The sequence below is a fragment of the Urocitellus parryii genome, chromosome 4, assembly GCF_045843805.1.
Source record: "Urocitellus parryii isolate mUroPar1 chromosome 4, mUroPar1.hap1, whole genome shotgun sequence".
NCBI classification, from domain to species: domain Eukaryota; kingdom Metazoa; phylum Chordata; class Mammalia; order Rodentia; family Sciuridae; genus Urocitellus; species Urocitellus parryii.
In genome coordinates this window covers 208233742-208249758 of record NC_135534.1, presented here as the reverse complement: position 1 = coordinate 208249758, position 16017 = coordinate 208233742, and the positions used below count along the sequence as shown (strand labels likewise).

At 54.7% G+C, this 16017-nt stretch overlaps 2 protein-coding genes across 3 annotated transcripts; one reads left to right on the top strand and one right to left on the bottom strand.

The window, feature by feature from the left end:
• Positions 1-138: 138 nt before the first annotated feature.
• Positions 139-11395, top strand: Surf4 (surfeit 4). Its single transcript, XM_026395418.1, has 6 exons — positions 139-308; positions 6885-7071; positions 7959-8035; positions 8784-8827; positions 9290-9476; positions 10106-11395. Exons 1-6 carry the CDS (start codon positions 261-263, stop codon positions 10370-10372), a joined length of 810 nt encoding a protein of 269 aa, XP_026251203.1. The 5' UTR covers positions 139-260; the 3' UTR covers positions 10373-11395.
• On the bottom strand, positions 10678-16017 carry Surf2 (surfeit 2). 2 transcript variants are annotated; one of them, XM_026395419.2, is made up of 6 exons: positions 15904-16017; positions 15664-15818; positions 15175-15290; positions 13257-13439; positions 12930-13084; positions 10678-12500 (listed from the first exon to the last, which is right to left on the bottom strand). In XM_026395419.2, exons 1-6 carry the CDS (start codon positions 15979-15981, stop codon positions 12417-12419), a joined length of 771 nt encoding a protein of 256 aa, XP_026251204.1. In that variant the 5' UTR covers positions 15982-16017; the 3' UTR covers positions 10678-12416. The 2 variants fall into 2 exon arrangements, with proteins under 2 accessions (XP_026251204.1, XP_026251205.1); XM_026395420.2 differs by having other exon boundaries at positions 15187-15290.

The following is a 16017-nucleotide window of genomic DNA, read 5'->3' as shown; positions in this document are numbered from 1 at the left end:
GTGGCGCGCGGCGGGTGGTGCCTGTGGAGCGCCAGGAGGGACATGGAGCGCGAGAGGCGGAGCCAGAGCGTGAGGGCGCGCGGCGGGCGGGGCGCGGAGGCGGGGCGGCGGCGCGCACGCGGCCCCTTTAAGGCTTGGCCTACGTGGCAGCCGCTGAAGCCGCGCCGCGCAGCGAGGCCGGCCGCCGGGCACTTCCTGTGGAGGCCGCAGCGGGGCCGAGCGCGAGCGCCGAGCAGCAGCCAGCCGAGCCTGCCGCCGCCATGGGCCAGAACGACCTGATGGGCACGGCCGAGGACTTCGCCGACCAGGTGCGGCCCCGGCCCCGCCGCCGCCTCCCTCCCCGCCCGGCGCGGCCCGGCCTCCCCGCCGCCCGGGGCCCGACCCGAGGGGGCGCGGGCGGCGAGGCGGCCCCCACGGCGCCTCGGCGGGCGTCCCAGCGATGGGCCGGGCGAACCCCGGGAGAGCCGCGCCCCGCCCAGCGTGGTGCCCTCGGGCTGCTGCCCGCGCCCTCGCCGCCGCGGACTCTGCCCCGGCCCGGGGGCGGGCGGGCGGGCGGGCGGCGAGTGCGGGGCGTCCGAGGCCCGAGGCCTGCGCGGCGGGCGCGTCCCTGGAGGAGCGTCCCGTTAGGTCCGGCCGGCGGCGTGGGCAGCCCGGCGAGCCCGCGCGGCACTGTCGGCGGCGGGCCGGGGGCGCGGGCCGGCGTCCGAGGGCCGGGGTGTGCCGGCGGCGGGCGCGTGAGCTGGCGCGTCCCCAACGGCGGCGCTTCCCCGGCGCCCCCGTCCCGGCCCGTGGAGCCGCTTCCCCGGGAGCTGGTCTGGAACCGCGGTGTGGGTGGGTGTAGCCATCCAAGTACCTTCTCCCAGGTCGTGGTTTTGTGTTTAGAGACCCAGGTTAAAAATTGTGACCGTTACAAAACCAATACAAACAAACTTCTCAAGAATGAAGTAAGGCATTTTCACTTCTCAGTCTGCATTGACATGCTTTTTAGTGACCCAGTTTTGCTTCCCCAAGTAACAACTCTCTAAGAAGATGGCTCCTTTAGCCCAGGAAATACGACAGCTCCATACTCGCTCTTAGGCTGGAAAACCCTGGGTTTTGCAAGTGAATTTCATAACCAAACCCAGATAAAATGCCTCCAGTCGAGCTGCTGCCAACTACCAAATGACAAATTTCCTACTAAAGAAAAGCTCAAATTTCTTTTGTAGTCCTCTCTCTTTTTTCTTTATGCATTTTATTTTGCTTTAAGTGAACGAAGCTGAATCTTGGGACTGGAAAGGCTCTCGCTGGGTGCACAGGGTCCATCTCCTCTAAGTTGCCAAGGGGAAGGACAGGCCTGCTCAGGCTCCAGGACTTACCAGTAATCACAGCCCAAGAACAAAACCCAGGTTTCCAGCCCCTAGGCAGTATGCTTACAGGCCCGGGAGTTATCTTCTGGCACACATCAGAGGAAGACATAGCCCAATAAAAAAACCTGCTGCTTAAGAAGAATCCCAAGTGCAGAAAGCCTCCCACAGTCAGCCATTGGCATTGGAGTCTTCTGGGTGGTGATGGGAGATGTTGAAGCTCAGTGCTCCTGTGTGGCTACCAGCTGGTGTACTCCTGCCCACCTGAACCAGGGTCAGGATACTCTGTGCTATAGGCAGGGCAAGGGGGTACAAAGCCACGAAGATGGCTTCCTATCGCCAAAATTTGACAGAGGGCAGGTGTGTGCAGGAAGGGGGCTGTGTTTTGAATATTCATCTGTAATAGTTAAAATAAAGCTGACAATAAGAAAGGTGCTGAGACCCCAGGATTCTAAATGAGAAGTATCTAATTTGTAGACGGTAAGGAAGTCTTACTGAGGTCACTGTTAGGTATTGTAGGTACTTCTCTAGTCTAACCTTGTCTTCAGAAAACAAAAGCAAAACTGAAGAGATGGGATTTGCCCAGGAAGTCTGGGCTGCTGAGATTGAGACCTTGTTGATGATGATAATGCTGAGCCTTTAACTGGCCTCCATCCTCCCAGAAGGAGGTTTGCTGGAGTCTGCCCTGTTGTCATTCTATTACTCCAGGGCCAGCGTCCTTCTGGCTTGGTGGAACTGCCTCCTTCCTTCTGGTCTGTGGAGTCCTGTCTGGGAGAAATGCGCTGCTTGATCTGGGCTGGCAACTTGTGAAAGCTGCATCATCAGGCTCCTTGCCCTTGGCAGCCAGGGACAGTGTCCCCTTGCTCCCAGGAAGCCAGGCTCTGGAGAAAGTGCTGAGACGGGCTCTGTGAGCGAGCTGGGCATTCGAAAGCCCAGGTCAGAAGGGACCAGAAATTCGTGAACTCAGCAATCCAAAATAATGTCCGTGCATTGCACCCACTCCTCACTGCCTTCTGGACAGGTGACAGTGTTGCTTCTGAGCACTTGTACACCAGCCACCAGAACATTAGCACTTAATGGGTTCTGCCTGATGGCCGTTACCTGGGTGACAGGAAAGTTACAGGGGGGCCTATCCTCCATTGTGGCCTTTGGTGTTCCTTAAGGGTGTCAGAGCTAATCCTGGGAGCTAGGAGGTGGCCCGGGCCTTTGTTGAAGTGAGGGGTGCCTGGACCCCACACGTAGCATTAGTTGGCCTGTGATAACATTGTGTCTGTGGCAATCTGGCGTGGGTAGGTCCTGGTGGTAGTGGTGGCTCTCAGCATTGCCCTTCTGTTCTTGTGCTCCATCATGCCCTCTATACTGAAGCTGGGAAACTGGCTAACTTTCCTGCTTGCTGTTTGTAGTGGGGGTGAGGGAGGGGTGGGGTTTGCGGGGGCTACTTCTTACCACACAGGTAAGCACAGGTTTTCAGTGAAGGCAAACAGGTGGGCCCTTGGCACTACATTGAGATACAGTGGGAAGCTTCAGAACGACTCACTGGGACATTTACTGGGCAGACTTGCTAGCAGGCCGGAGCTGGCTCAGCCTGATGCAGGGACAGTCATTGAGCCATGAGCCCTCGTTTCTGGGGATGCATGGGCTTGTGGGCCCTGGGAAGGGGCCCCATGCATGGTGATCAAGAAAATCTGATCTGCCTTTCCCTCATTTCTCATGAATAAGGACTGGGGGCTGCTATCCTCAGTCCCTTTCTGTTCTGAACATGAAGTAGGGTTGATGTCTGTGTGATCATGATCCCGTGTTCCCCAGGTCCTGTTGCAGATGGAGCACGATTATATTCCTAAGCCCCCTGCGAGTCCTCTCAAACAGTAACCCTGCAGACAGACCTCAGCTTCCTTCTTTTGTTTTTGTAGTACTGAGGATTGAACCCAGGGGTGCTTACCACTGAGCTACATCCCCAGCCATTTAAAAAAACTTATTTTGAAACAGGGTTTTGCTGAGTTGCTATCAAACTTGCCATCCTCCTTCCTCAGTCTTCTGCATGGGGAGGCCTGTGCCACTGTGCCCAGCTAAGCTAATTTTTTAAGTCTCAGCATGCTGCTGCCACCTGGGAGCCCCAACCTGCTTGACTGAGGGACTTTCATGGAAGCCTGCCCGTCATGGTAGGCTGACCATCCTCTGCTCTTCCTGCAGGTTGCCTGCTCAGTGTTCCTTGTTGGCTCTCCTGCCCCGGTTCTGTGGTGAGGCTCCAGCCGTGGGCTTTGTGGGCTTGCAGTTCTCTCATCAGCTTGGGCCTTGACAGGTGTGTGGGATGCCAGTGGTGACAGCAGCTCTCGTCCCACTGTGCCATCCTGCCCGAGTCAGGGTTCTTCTCTGCTGTACTGAGGGGTGGTGGACTCCATGCTTTCTAGAGCAGCACAACAGGGGCTCAGGGACCAGTCTGAATGGCTGTGGTCCACAGGCATGTAAGGTAGGGTCTGCCCCGACCTTTCTTCCATACTCAGATGTGCCCACCCTCCTGGGCACAAAAGTCAGACCAGCTTGCCCTGAGCCCATCAGCATCCAGGCACAACTCAGTGCACCACCTGGGCATTGCACTTTTTCCCCAAAGCAAAGCACTGTGGTGAGGCACGACCTGCCCCCCCCCCCCCCAATTTTCGCTCTTCTGCTCTTTAATCCTCTTGATCCAGACACTTCAATTAAGAGCAGCAGACACATCAGGAGGTTTTAAGCACAGCCTCAGTCTCAGGCTCTGTGCTGATGGCAAATAAGCAACTCTGTGAAGATCCTTGAGCCTGGGGAGGGTCTGACCACAGCCATGGGCAGGCAGGTCTGTTCATCTCTGGAGGGTGCAGGCCCAGGTAATCATGCTAGGGGCAGCTGGCCACTCATTTGGAAGCAAGTTCAGACACCTCTATGGTCTGCCTCCCAGGTCTTGGGGCTGCACATCCCCCTCAGTCCTGTTAACATCTACCCTGCCTCTTCAAGTGCTTCCTTCCTGGTAGTTGCTTTTCCCCAGGTATAGATGAGGTGCAGACCCCTGTCATTTCCAGGGCCATTCAGTGGTGCCACAATGTAAAGGTCACTCCTCAGCAATGCTAAGTTGGGAACCATAGTGATGGTCTCCATCGTTTCCACAGAGTGTGGGTGATCACACTGTGGCTGTGTGTTTTGTGAGCATTAGGGCTACAGGGCAGAAGCTAGGAGGATGTGTGTATGGCTTATGCTGTCTTGAACATCTGGTGGGAGATAGTGTGTTGCCATTCTGCGAGGGCCCTAAAACTTGGCTAGGTGTATTTGGGATCTCCTTTTTCCTTTTATTTATTTATTTTTGGGATGGGGTCTTGCTATGTTGTTCAGGCTGGTGTCAAGTGATCCTCCTGCCTCAGACTCCCCAGTAGCTGGGATTGCAGGCCCAAGCCTGGCTATATTTTTGGTTTTGTTTTTAAACACGGCCTTCTCATTTTTTTCTGTATAGATTTTTAGACTAAGTTGGAAGAATCTTAGTAGCCACACTTTGTGCAAGGGGAGTTGAGATCATCCCCCCACCAAAGTAATTTGGCCAGCGTGCCTGGAGCAGTGGCCGAGTCCCCCAATCTGCCCTGGTCATTTGTCAGGACGGGATTAGAGAATGGGGTCTACTTGTACTGCATCTCCCAAACCTGCTTGGCTGCTGTCTCTGGGTATCTGTCACTGAGATTTCTGCTATCTCCTCATGGGCTGAGCAGGCTAGCTCAGATCCACATCCCGGGCTCAGGCTCAGTCCATCTGGGGAGAACTGCCACCTGTGCCAACAATCCCCCATATCCCCTGCCTCAAGCCAGGGTGTCCCCTCTTGGGCTGAAGGTTGCTCCAAGAACCCAGGTACTCCACAGTCCAGATGGCAGCTTTAGCGCATTTTAGGCTTTGAAGCAATTTTAAAAATGCCAAAAAATGGGCTGTGGTTGTGGTTCAGTGATAGAGCACTTGCCTAACATGTGTGAAGCACTAGGTTAAATCCTCAGCTCCACATAAAAATAAATAAAGTATTGTGTCCATCTATACTAGAAAACTATTTTAAAAACTGCTGAGAATTCATGAGCACTCTAATGTGCATCCTCATTATTCCAGCAATAGGCGTAGTCAGCCCTAAGAGGGCCTGTGCAGCCAGCACTCCCTTAGCTGCCCCTGGAGGGGTCAGACTCTGCCCTTTAGACTCTTTGTACACATCACTCCTATGGGTGAGTCCCCTGATCTTTCTCCTGACACCTGCCATGTTATCATTGGATTTCTTTTCACCTTGTGCCTCAGCTTTGAAGGGCAGTAAGAGAAAAGTGCGTGGCATATACCTGCATGACATTTGCACCTGGCTTGCAAAGGGCATACTGGCCTTTGGCTCCAGCCGTCATGAGTGACTTTACTCACAAGGGACAGAAGGAAGCTTTGTGTTTCCTTTGATATTTGCCAGTGATCTTACACACTTGTATTTCAATTTTGTCCAGTTGTCAATCTCATTTAGACTGTGTTGAGTTTGCTTTGGGTTACACAGGCTTAAAAAAAACTTCCAGCTCAGAGAGTTGAGTGAGTGGCTCCCTACCAGCCTCAGCAGCCCTGGTCCTGCTCACAGTTGTTGTCCACGTGCTCCTGGTCCTGAACTCTGTGGAGCTTTTTGGGTGGGGAAGGCCAGCCTTCTCCTGTAACCACGCACAGTGCTGTCCCTGTGTGGCCTTCCTCTTGCTGGTTTCGCTATAGATATTGGAGCTATAGTCTGGCTGATTGTGTGGCCTCCAGACCTGGGATCCTGGCTGTCTCCTCAGTGGACCCTTGTCCTTTCTGAAGGGACCCTGAGCATCAATAGGGAGGCTGGCAGGCCTCAGCACTTGGCTGAGTGTCACAAGTCCCAGCATTGCAGTGTGAGTCCACACGGCTCTAGGAAACCCTTTTCCCCTCTGGGTTTCAGTTTGCTTATCTGTAACATGAGGGGCTGGACATGAGGCAGGCAGTAAAGAGGGTATTTTAGTGTACCAGTCAGGGGTGCTGCTAATGGCATCTAGCAGGGGAAGTCAGGGATTCTGTGCTGCTCAAGTTCACGAAGTGCCCTGGACAGCTCAGAGGGTCCAGGAAACCCTCAGGGTCTTTTTAGATGTTCTTTGACTCCCTTTTTAATGCCCTTGACTGGGCATGGAAGCAATGCTTCTTACGGATATCCCTCTGTTAATAAGAGTTGCCACCTGAATGTGGCTCTGGAAGAGATAAGGAGAGTCATAGTAGAAGAGTGCTGGGGACCTTGACCCATGGGTTCTTGCCCACATACCTGTTGTGGAGCCTTTCCTCTCTGGGATTAAGGCTTGTGGTCACGTGGATCTAGACTTATGAGGCGTGCCTGGAGCAGTCGCCGAGTCCCCCAATCTGCCCTGAGAGGTACAGGGGCTGAGAGCTCTGCCTTGTACCATGTTGGCTGCTGTCCCTGACCTTCTGTTCACACACCCTGCCTCAGGAAGTGCCTGGCGGTGGCCTGGTGCTCCAGGCTACAGCCACTTCACCTGAAGGCCTCTGTGCCCACAGTTCCTGCGAGTCACCAAGCAGTATCTCCCTCACGTGGCCCGCCTCTGCCTGATCAGCACCTTCCTGGAGGATGGCATCCGCATGTGGTTCCAGTGGAGTGAGCAGCGTGACTACATCGACACTACCTGGAGCTGTGGCTACCTGCTGGCCTCATCCTTCGTGTTCCTCAACTTGCTGGGACAGTTGAGTGAGTGGCTCTGGAGGCTGTTCCCTCACTGATAGCACACCTGAAGCTTGTCGTGGCACTTGGGAGGTTGTGTAAACCCAGGGGCTCCAGCATAGGCCTGCCTGTGAGTGTTGGGGTGGATGCTCTCAGTCCTAGACTCACAGCTTTGGGGCTTGCTAAAGGCATGGACTCAGTCCCGGTTTGTTTTTAAGTGCCTCAAGCAGGAGGCACAGGAGACCAGGTGGCTGAGGCAGTCAAGGAAGCATCTAGGATGGATAGGAGGATCTAGGTCAGTACAGGAGGGGTGGGGCCCCAGGTCTTCTTTCCACTCTTGATGGACTGTCTTCTGGTGTCAGCCCTCACTCCTTGGCACATTATGGGCTCATTAAAGGACTTGTGCTTTCTAGCCCGTTTGAAGCTCTTACACAGTAAAGATGTCAAGATCTGTCTCTGCAGGGTGGTGGCCACACTTGTGCTCCCAGCTACTCAGGAGGTTGAGGCAAGAGGATTACAAGTTTCAGGGCAGCCTGGGCAACATACCAAGGCCCTGTCTTAAAATAAAGGAAATAGGGCTGGGATGTAGGTCAGTGGTAGAGTGCTTACCTAGCATGTGTAACATCCCAGATTCAATCCCAGTACTGAGGAGGAGAAAGAAAGATGTGTCTTTAATGGGACATTCACACGGGAAAACATTTTCTGGTACAGCAAGGGATCCATATTCTAGGGGAGTGATGTCCGTGAGTTTGGGCCTGGCTTGTCATCATTCTCTCCCAGAAATTGCTTTTGGCTTGGGGAAGTAGTTGAGCTGCAGCTGATCCAAAGCTTGGTGGGTACAGTGTACCATGACATTGTCTCACCCAGGACCCAGCTGAGGTCCCCCTAAACCAACCTTACTGTTGTCTTTCCAGCTGGCTGTGTCTTAGTGTTGAGCAGGAACTTCGTGCAGTATGCCTGCTTTGGGCTCTTCGGAATCATAGCACTGCAGGTACATGGGGCATGTGACAGCGTCTCACTTGGGAATCAGCTTTGGGCTCTTTAGAATCAGCACTACAGGTACATGGGGCATGTAGCAGGGTCTTACTTGGGAATCAGTGCTGTAGGTACATGGGTACGTGGCGGGATCTCACTTTTTTTTGCTGTGGTGGAACTGGTGTTGGATCCAGCATCCCTCCTTGTAACCCTCATGTCTGGCTGCCCAGAGCTGCTTTTCTCTGTGGGGAAGTGGTGGCATTGCCTCTTAAGGACCAGCTTAGGAGCACCTGGCTGCTAAGTGCCACAACAAGCTTCAGAGGCTGTTCTTGGATTAGGTGTCAGCTCTGGGCACTGGGCCATCTTTTGCCACTTTTCTGAGTGTGCTGTGACAGGGATAGGGCACATGATTGGCAGCAGCTAGATGCTAACTGGTACTAATGTGATTCCTCAGCAGGAAAACCTAGTGTCCAGGGTGCAGTACATCAAGAGGGGTGTTTCAGTCTAGACCAGGGGTTTCAGGACATCATGGGCACAGCCCTGAAACTGAACAGGCCCAAGGGCCATGGTTTTTGAGAAACACTGACCCCCACCCCCACACACACACACACAAAAACTGTTATACTTGACTATGCCCTTGGTGTCCTGAAGTAGTTTTGTGCCTTTTGTATTCTTGCTCTGATGGATAAGTTGCTGGGTGCTATTATTGAATCTATAGATATTTACAATGCTAACTGAAGTTTCTGTCTGCCTGTTCCCCACAGACGATCGCCTACAGCATTTTGTGGGACTTGAAGTTTTTGATGAGGTAGGTGCATGCTGGGTGCTAAGCTGGGTGTTCTCTGCTCATTTCTCCCACCTGTGTGCTGTGGGTGGGGGGTGAGCTTGTCTAGGTCTGCCCTGTGCTCCTAGAAGCAGATATTGTGGTAGCTGTTCAGAGCCTCCCCCAGCATGGCAAACAGAACCAGGTCCTCTCACTCACTGCCATATTCACAGGCATGTGGCCTGAAGGTCTGAAGGACACCTTGCAGGATGAGACCAGGGTTCCCAGGCCTGAGTTCCCAGCATGTCCAGGCAGCCTTGCTGATAGTTCCATTCCAGAGGCTGGTCCCATACACTCAGGCCTGCCTGGCCTTGCTGTACAATCTCTGCCTGAAGGACGGGAAGGAAGAGCTTTGCTGTGCTCACACCAAGATCTCCCTTCCTCTGGTCTGGCAACAGATCAGATGCCAATGAGTGTCAGCTTCCAGCCAGCATTTCTGTTCCTCAGGAACCTGGCCCTGGGAGGAGGCTTGTTGCTGCTCTTAGCAGAGTCCCGTTCGGAAGGCAAGAGCATGTTTGCAGGTGTTCCCACCATGCGTGAGAGCTCTCCCAAGCAGTACATGCAGCTCGGAGGCAGGGTCTTGCTGGTCCTGATGTTCATGACCCTCCTTCACTTTGATGCCAGCTTCTTTTCTGTGAGTATCCAGCTGCTTGGAGGGCCTGTCTGGGTTGTGTGAGTGTAGTATGGGAAGACAAGAAGCAGATCTTGTGGTCCCATTCTGACAAATGAACCCATCCATCTCCTGTGTGTCAGGGAGCTGCCTGGAAGATCCAGTCCAGGTCTCCTGACCTTGCTGGAGTGGACCAGTGCTTTCTCTGCAGGCTCTTCTGACTTCTCTTTCTAAAAGTTCACATTTTGCTGAGTATGGTTTGCGTGTAGGGTGTCGGGGGCACAGCTGACCAGAAGGTACAGGTACAAGGAAGGGTGCTGGCACTGTGGGAAGGGGACGGAGTTCCCAGCCTGGATATCTGGGTGAGTTGGGAGTACCCTGGGGATAGAGATCCAGCTGGCCAGCAGTGGAGCTCATGGTAAATCACAGCCTGCTATTACCCAGAAGCTTTCTTTAAATCCCTGAGCCTCACACTATAATGGCGTTGCTTTATCCACTTTCCCTGGTAGTGACTTCCAATTTCCTGCTGTCTCAGTAGCTGTGCCAGCCTGGCACAGGTACTTGAATGACACAGGCAGCTTGGTTTGTTTGTAGAACACAGAACAGCTGTTCCTGGTGTTGACTTTGAATGTTGTCCCTCTCACCCTGTGCAGATCATCCAGAACATCGTGGGCACAGCTCTGATGATCTTGGTGGCTGTTGGCTTTAAAACCAAGCTGGCGGCTTTGACTCTTGTTGTTTGGCTGTTTGCTATCAATGTGTATTTCAACGCCTTCTGGACCATTCCAGTCTATAAGCCCATGCATGACTTCCTGAAGTACGACTTCTTCCAGACCATGTCGGTGATTGGAGGCTTGCTCCTGGTGGTGGCTCTGGGCCCTGGGGGTGTCTCCATGGATGAAAAGAAGAAAGAGTGGTAACAGGCAGATCCCTACCCTACCTGGCCAAGACCTGTGCCCTTGTGGACTGGTTCAGGGTGGAGTCAACAAACTGCCAGCAGTTCCTTGTCCTCTTCCCTCCCCTCCCTTGGTAAAGGCACCGATGTTTGAGAACTTTACTTGCAGACACCTGAAAATTGGGGGCAAAATCTGCTCTGGAACCACAGGCTGTATCTGACCACTGAATGCTGCCCAGCTGCATGGCCAGTCACCTGGCCAGCCCCTGACATGAGCAGCTCAGTGGGTTGTGGCCTCAGTCCTGTTTTCGAGTCTTTTTTGGGGTGAGGGACTTCAAGCTGTACTGTGAGCAGACATCTGTATCATTCAGAGCAGCCTCCCTCTTGTTTTTTAAGTTTACATTCTTAGCTCAAACTACTAAATGGTTTTGGATGCTGCAGCCAGACTTCACACCCCGAAACTCCCTGGTTGAAATGCGAATCAGTGGCTTCAACATTGTTTCTGCCCCTGCATTGTAATACCTTATAGTAATCAGTGAGGCTATTCAGAAGAGCCCCAGCCCCACAGTGCTGCAGTACTGGAGGGCGACCAGGGCTGCAGCTGGAGGGAGAATTCATCAACACCACCAGCTCGGATCAATCACTGGGAGATAGAGACCCTCTCAGAGCTTTAGTGGCTCAAGGCAGGGACCCAGGGGAAGCTGCACACAGGATGGCCACCCCCTCCCCCTTGAATGGTTTGGGGAGGAGCAGCAGCAAGGGGCCCAGCAATGTCAGGAGCTCCCAGTCTTGGAGACCCACAGGCTCAACCCAGTTACCTCAACTCGACCTTCACAGAGCAAGGCCTGGATACCCTAGGCTGTGCTCCATCCCAGCGTGGCAGCACCCATTCCAGACTGCACCTGCCCTGTGGGTGGCCCCAAGGCTATGGCTTGCTCAGATTTTGTCCATTTGCTATGCCAATGCAGCCAAGATTACTTTCTACAATTTGTGATGCCTTACCAATTTGATCTTGATCCTGTATTTAAAGTTTTCTAACATTGCCTTATACCGTGTTCCTCTTTTTGGTGAGGTGGGGGTCTGACACTGGGGTGCCCTGTTCATCTGTATGGCAGTGAGTGCCAGAAGGGTAGTCAGAAAAACACCTACTCCTGCCCGATCCCAGGTACCAAGGTGCCTGACAAGGAGGGAAGATGGCCACTCACTCTGTGCTGGGTGTAGCTCCCGGAGCCCATCCTGGGTGTGCAGGACTGAAGTGTCCTGGGGCTGCTGCAGGCCAGCTGAGCCTCCTGCCCCTACCTACTACAAGGGCATCATGGTACACCTTCCCCACACCCTGGCCTGTACCACCTGCCACTGAGGCTCTGCCTGGGGCCTGCTCCCCAGTGTATTGAAGATCCAGTGATGGCTTCAGCTGCAGGGCTACCTCAGCATGTATCCCTCCTGATTAATACAGTGTAATAGCCCTATTAGGTGACACTTGGCCACACCAGTTCCTGTGGTGCCACTTGTTTGTGGAATAGGGCAGACCTAGGAAGCCAAGTGCATGGTCAGCAGGGGTGGCCTCCACCCTCCACCCTGCTGCCTGAGTGAGCTGGGCCAGGATGGGGGAGGAAAGGAAACACGGCTTACCCACGGATTTCAGCAAGACAGTCTCTGAAAATGCTTCTGCTTTATATGGGAATAGGTATAAATCTCATTTTTATGCTGTATTTTATATCTTAGTTGTGTTTGAAAACGTTTTGATTTTGGAAACACATCAAATAAACAATGGCATTTGTGGTATGCACTGTGATCCTGTGGCGGTGTCTGCAGGCTGGCCAGGGCCCTCAGGATGCTGTAGTGAGCTGGGAACCCCAGGCTTTGCCAAGGACACTGGCAGACCACACTCAGGGAGCAGTTGCCCTCAGGGTCCCTGCTGCCTCCTGGTTATGGGACCCCACCCAGTGCCAAGCAGGTTCCTCAGCCCTGCTTCAGGGGTAGCAAAGCCAGGAGACTAGGATGAATGGAGGGAAGATGCTGGAGTCTAGACTTACCAAGGACACCAAAAACTGTCCCCACAACCTTTATTAACCCGACTGCTTGAAGGAGCCAAAGCTCTTGGGCTTGTGGTGATGGTTCTTGAGCTTCTTGGTCAGTGAGTGCAGGTGCTTCTGTGGTACAGCAGAGCATTTGGTTATGGATGTTTCTGATCCCCCAGGGAGGCTCCGTACCACCCTGGCCCCCACTAGCCTGAGCAGCCAGCCTTTCTGCCATGGTTGCCCTATACTAATGGTCAGGCAGCACTGCATGGAGCCGGGGAAAGGGAAGCACATGCAGTTCCACCCTTGTGGCTCTTGCCTCATAGCAGAAGAAGGGGCACGTGAAAGCTGAGCCCCTTCTGCCAGGTTTCTGTGCTGCAGCACATGGGCAGAACCTCCAGAGATCCAGGCTGAGGGCCAGATGCCCTCCCTCCTGCCCCCCAGAGTGGCTCCCACTTTACTTACACATTATTAGCTTGAGATTTCAAACAAACCAAAACCACAACTAGAGAAAGCTGCTTCTGGCACAAATTGGCAGTGCATCCAGAGGTAACAGCTTACCTTTCTCCGCTTCAAGTCCACTTTAGCTTCTCTTCTGTCCCCTGTGCCCTTCATTCTTGGGGATTTCAGCTCTTCATTCTCTTGATCAGTCAGAAAGGCATCAGCACCATCCAGGTCCTCAGGTCCTCCTGGGTCCTTTCTGGTGAAGAGCTCCGCTGGGATGGACAGGCACTTGGCTGAGCCCACTGCAAGTGGAGCTCCACCTTCTAGGGGGTGAGGGTGGGAGCGGTGGCCAGGATCATGGAGGATGCCTACTTGGGGTGGGGGGAATGAGCCAGGAAGTCATGGAGCTGCAAGGCCAGAGTGAAGGACGGCTGTGCCACTTACGTGGGTACAGGTCTGTCATGCTGTCATCACTCAGGGCTCCACCCTCATCACTGGAAAGAGGCTCCCAGAAGGCTTCTCTCAGGCCCGGTGGCTGGTTCCGGTCCACCTGGCTTTCCACCCTCCTCTTCTTGTGCAGCAGGCAGGCAGGGACATATTCCACACCTTGCTTCTGACAGTCCTCATCTGGGACACAAGCCAGCTTACTCGGGTACCCTCCCCAGCCCCGGTCCTTTGGGCATAAGGCTAACCCATGTGTGCCCCAGCTCAGGCCTGACCAGGTGTGGAGGAGGAGTGGCCCAAAGACTACAAGGTTGTACAGGTCTACCAGGCCTTGGCATTTATCCTGCAGGCCCAAGGTGAGCCCCAGTGAGGCTGCCATAGCAGCAACCTAGTCTACTACCAGCACTAAAGTACTCCCTCTTGGTATCACATGGGCCCCACCCTGGTGGGGCCTGAAGGACCTGGCCCTTGCTGCCCTGGGCCAGCTTAGGTAATAGGATGAGATCCTGTGGATGAACCCTGTTCAGGGATTGCCCCAACTGATCCTTGTGTATGGAGAGAACCAAGCACCCACTGTCCCCTGCCTGCAACGTCACTGCTTGCTTCTGCCATCTCCAGAGCCCTTTCTCTACGTCCTCTCTGCTACCATTTCCTGTGGCCACAGTGGCCTTATCACCATGAGCACCTGCCTGTGGCATCTCCTTCCAAGTTCCTCAGGTCAGGTCCTGGTTCCAAAATGACTGCCCTGAAGTGGCTGCATTGTATCCTAGTCCCATCTCAGCTCCATCATCCATCCCTTCAACCACTTGCTCTCACAGGAACCCCCATGTCCCAGTAGCTAGCACAGCTGACTAGACAAAAGTCCAGGACCTGGCTGGCGGCCCTCTCTGGGCCTGGCTTCTACAAAGTGCCTGCTCCAAGAAACTTGTGGGCTCTGCTTTCTCACCTTCCCATTCCACCCCCAGCATGAAAGAGGTGGCGTGGTCCCCTGAAACCTCGTCCCCCTCGCTGCTCTACAGCCATGCTTCAGAGGCCCACCTATACCTGTCTCCTGCCCTACAGCACCCCAGCCTGGCTCTACCCCCATCAAGCCTCAGCTGCCCTAATCAAGACTGCCAGAATCCTCTAGACTATCAAACACTGAGGCTACTTTTGTTCCCTTACCTTGACCTCCTCTCTCTGGGGCTCCCTGGTGCTCAAGCCAGCAATCTCTGGCCAGGTGAGTTCCTCCAGCTCCAGGGCTGGCACCCTCCTTCCTTAAGCCATCCTGAATTCAAAACAGGCAAAGGAGCTCTCCAGCCCCTGGGGAAACCTAGTGCTTAGACATTTCCTGCCTTAAGGATGCTGTGATTTCCTCCTGTGCCCTCACTTCCGTAACCTGGCTCTGTCCCCCAAACAGACGAGGCTGGTCCATACCTTTTCTTTCTCCAAGCCACCATCCTCTTCACCAGCTTGCTACAGTCACCTCATGCCCCTCTATTTTTGCAGGTCACACAACTGCCGGTACTAGTGCCAGCTTCCCATACTGACCAGGGCACCAAGACTCTGTGGCCTAACCTACTCACACACTGGTCTGAGGCCATCAGAGCCTCCCAGTGCCTCTGCCAGCCCTGGAGCTGTGCCTGGAACACTGCTCCAGCCTCAGCTGGGAAAGTAACCAGAGGGCCGTCAGGCCTCAGTATTTTCCTTCACATACTCTGAACTTTTTCCCCAGCCTCCTCCTGGCTTTGCATGGGTCTACCCTGGGAGTCCATGAGATCAGGGAGCACTGTCCCTCTCCTCATTGTGCCAGGACCAGGCAGGAGCCTCACCTAAGGATCATTGAAAGGTGACTGACGCACTGCTTCTGCCCAGAAGGAGCATTCTGTCCCAGGGGAGGCAGGTACGCATCCAAAGACTGAGCTTGTGCTGCAAATACCTGGTGACTTACATCTCCTTAGGGCTCTCTGGTACCTCTGTCCTTGGGTATGCCTCAGCACGTGCGCAGGGGACTTGTTGATGTGGCGCAGGGTGAGTTTGCAGAACAACTGGTGCCTATGGGCAAGAAGAAAAATTTGCGGGGGCAGTTCACAGTAAAGACTGAGACCCACGCTGCTCCACTGTGGCCACATACAGGAACTGCCGCTAACCCACTGACTCTGACCTCTTCTTTCACCAGAGGGAGGCCCAGCAGCCTGCTCCAGCGCAGAGCAGAGAGAGGCCCGGCTGCACCCCTGCTCCAGCGCGGGGTGCAGCTGGAGACTGCCTGGCAAGGTGCTCCCGGAGCGGGAGCGAAAGCGGGACCCTCCCGTGACGACTGTTTCAATCACACAGTGCAGCAGCATCTAGGTTTCCCGCACGGAAAGGGTAGGGCTGCCGGGTCAGCCCCGTCGGGGGCCGCGCGCGCGAGCTCTGGGCGGCCACCTACGGGTGCTTGCTGCTAGGAACGACGTGCGGCTCGAATTCGGCGTAGTCGAAGGCCGCGGGGGCGCGCGCCAGACGCTGGTACTTCTTGCCGCGGGTGTAGACCTGCAGCTCGGGCAGGCGGCAGGGCAGCTCGTGGCCCGTCAGGGCGCAGCGCACCTGCGGGTGGGCTGCGGGATCAGCGAGATGGGCTCCCTTCGCGCCGGCCCTCCCTCCTTCCCCCAGTACCTCCTTCCCCGCGGACCCTGTCTGCGCCGGGCAGCAGCCGCAGGCTTGGGTGCTGAAGCAGGAAAGCCCGCACGTCTGCAGACGGCTCGCCCATGGCCGGAACTGCAGCAGGCACCACTTGGGCGAGAAC

What these genes read in the sequence shown, in the direction of transcription:
- Surf4 (XM_026395418.1), top strand. Translation starts at nt 261, where the DNA reads ATGGGCCAGAACGACCTGATGGGCACGGCCGAGGACTTCGCCGACCAG. An exon ending in GACTTGAAGTTTTTGATGAG is followed by an intron (nt 8,828 to 9,289) that starts GTAGGTGCATGC and finishes TCTGTTCCTCAG; the next exon opens with GAACCTGGCCCTGGGAGGAG. An exon ending in TTGATGCCAGCTTCTTTTCT is followed by an intron (nt 9,477 to 10,105) that starts GTGAGTATCCAG and finishes CACCCTGTGCAG; the next exon opens with ATCATCCAGAACATCGTGGG.
- Surf2 (XM_026395419.2), bottom strand. Translation starts at nt 15,981, where the DNA reads ATGGGCGAGCCGTCTGCAGACGTGCGGGCTTTCCTGCTTCAGCACCCA. An exon ending in AAGGAGATGTAAGTCACCAG is followed by an intron (nt 13,440 to 15,174) that starts GTATTTGCAGCA and finishes CTTGTGTCCCAG; the next exon opens with ATGAGGACTGTCAGAAGCAA. An exon ending in CATGACAGACCTGTACCCAC is followed by an intron (nt 13,085 to 13,256) that starts GTAAGTGGCACA and finishes TGTCCATCCCAG; the next exon opens with CGGAGCTCTTCACCAGAAAG.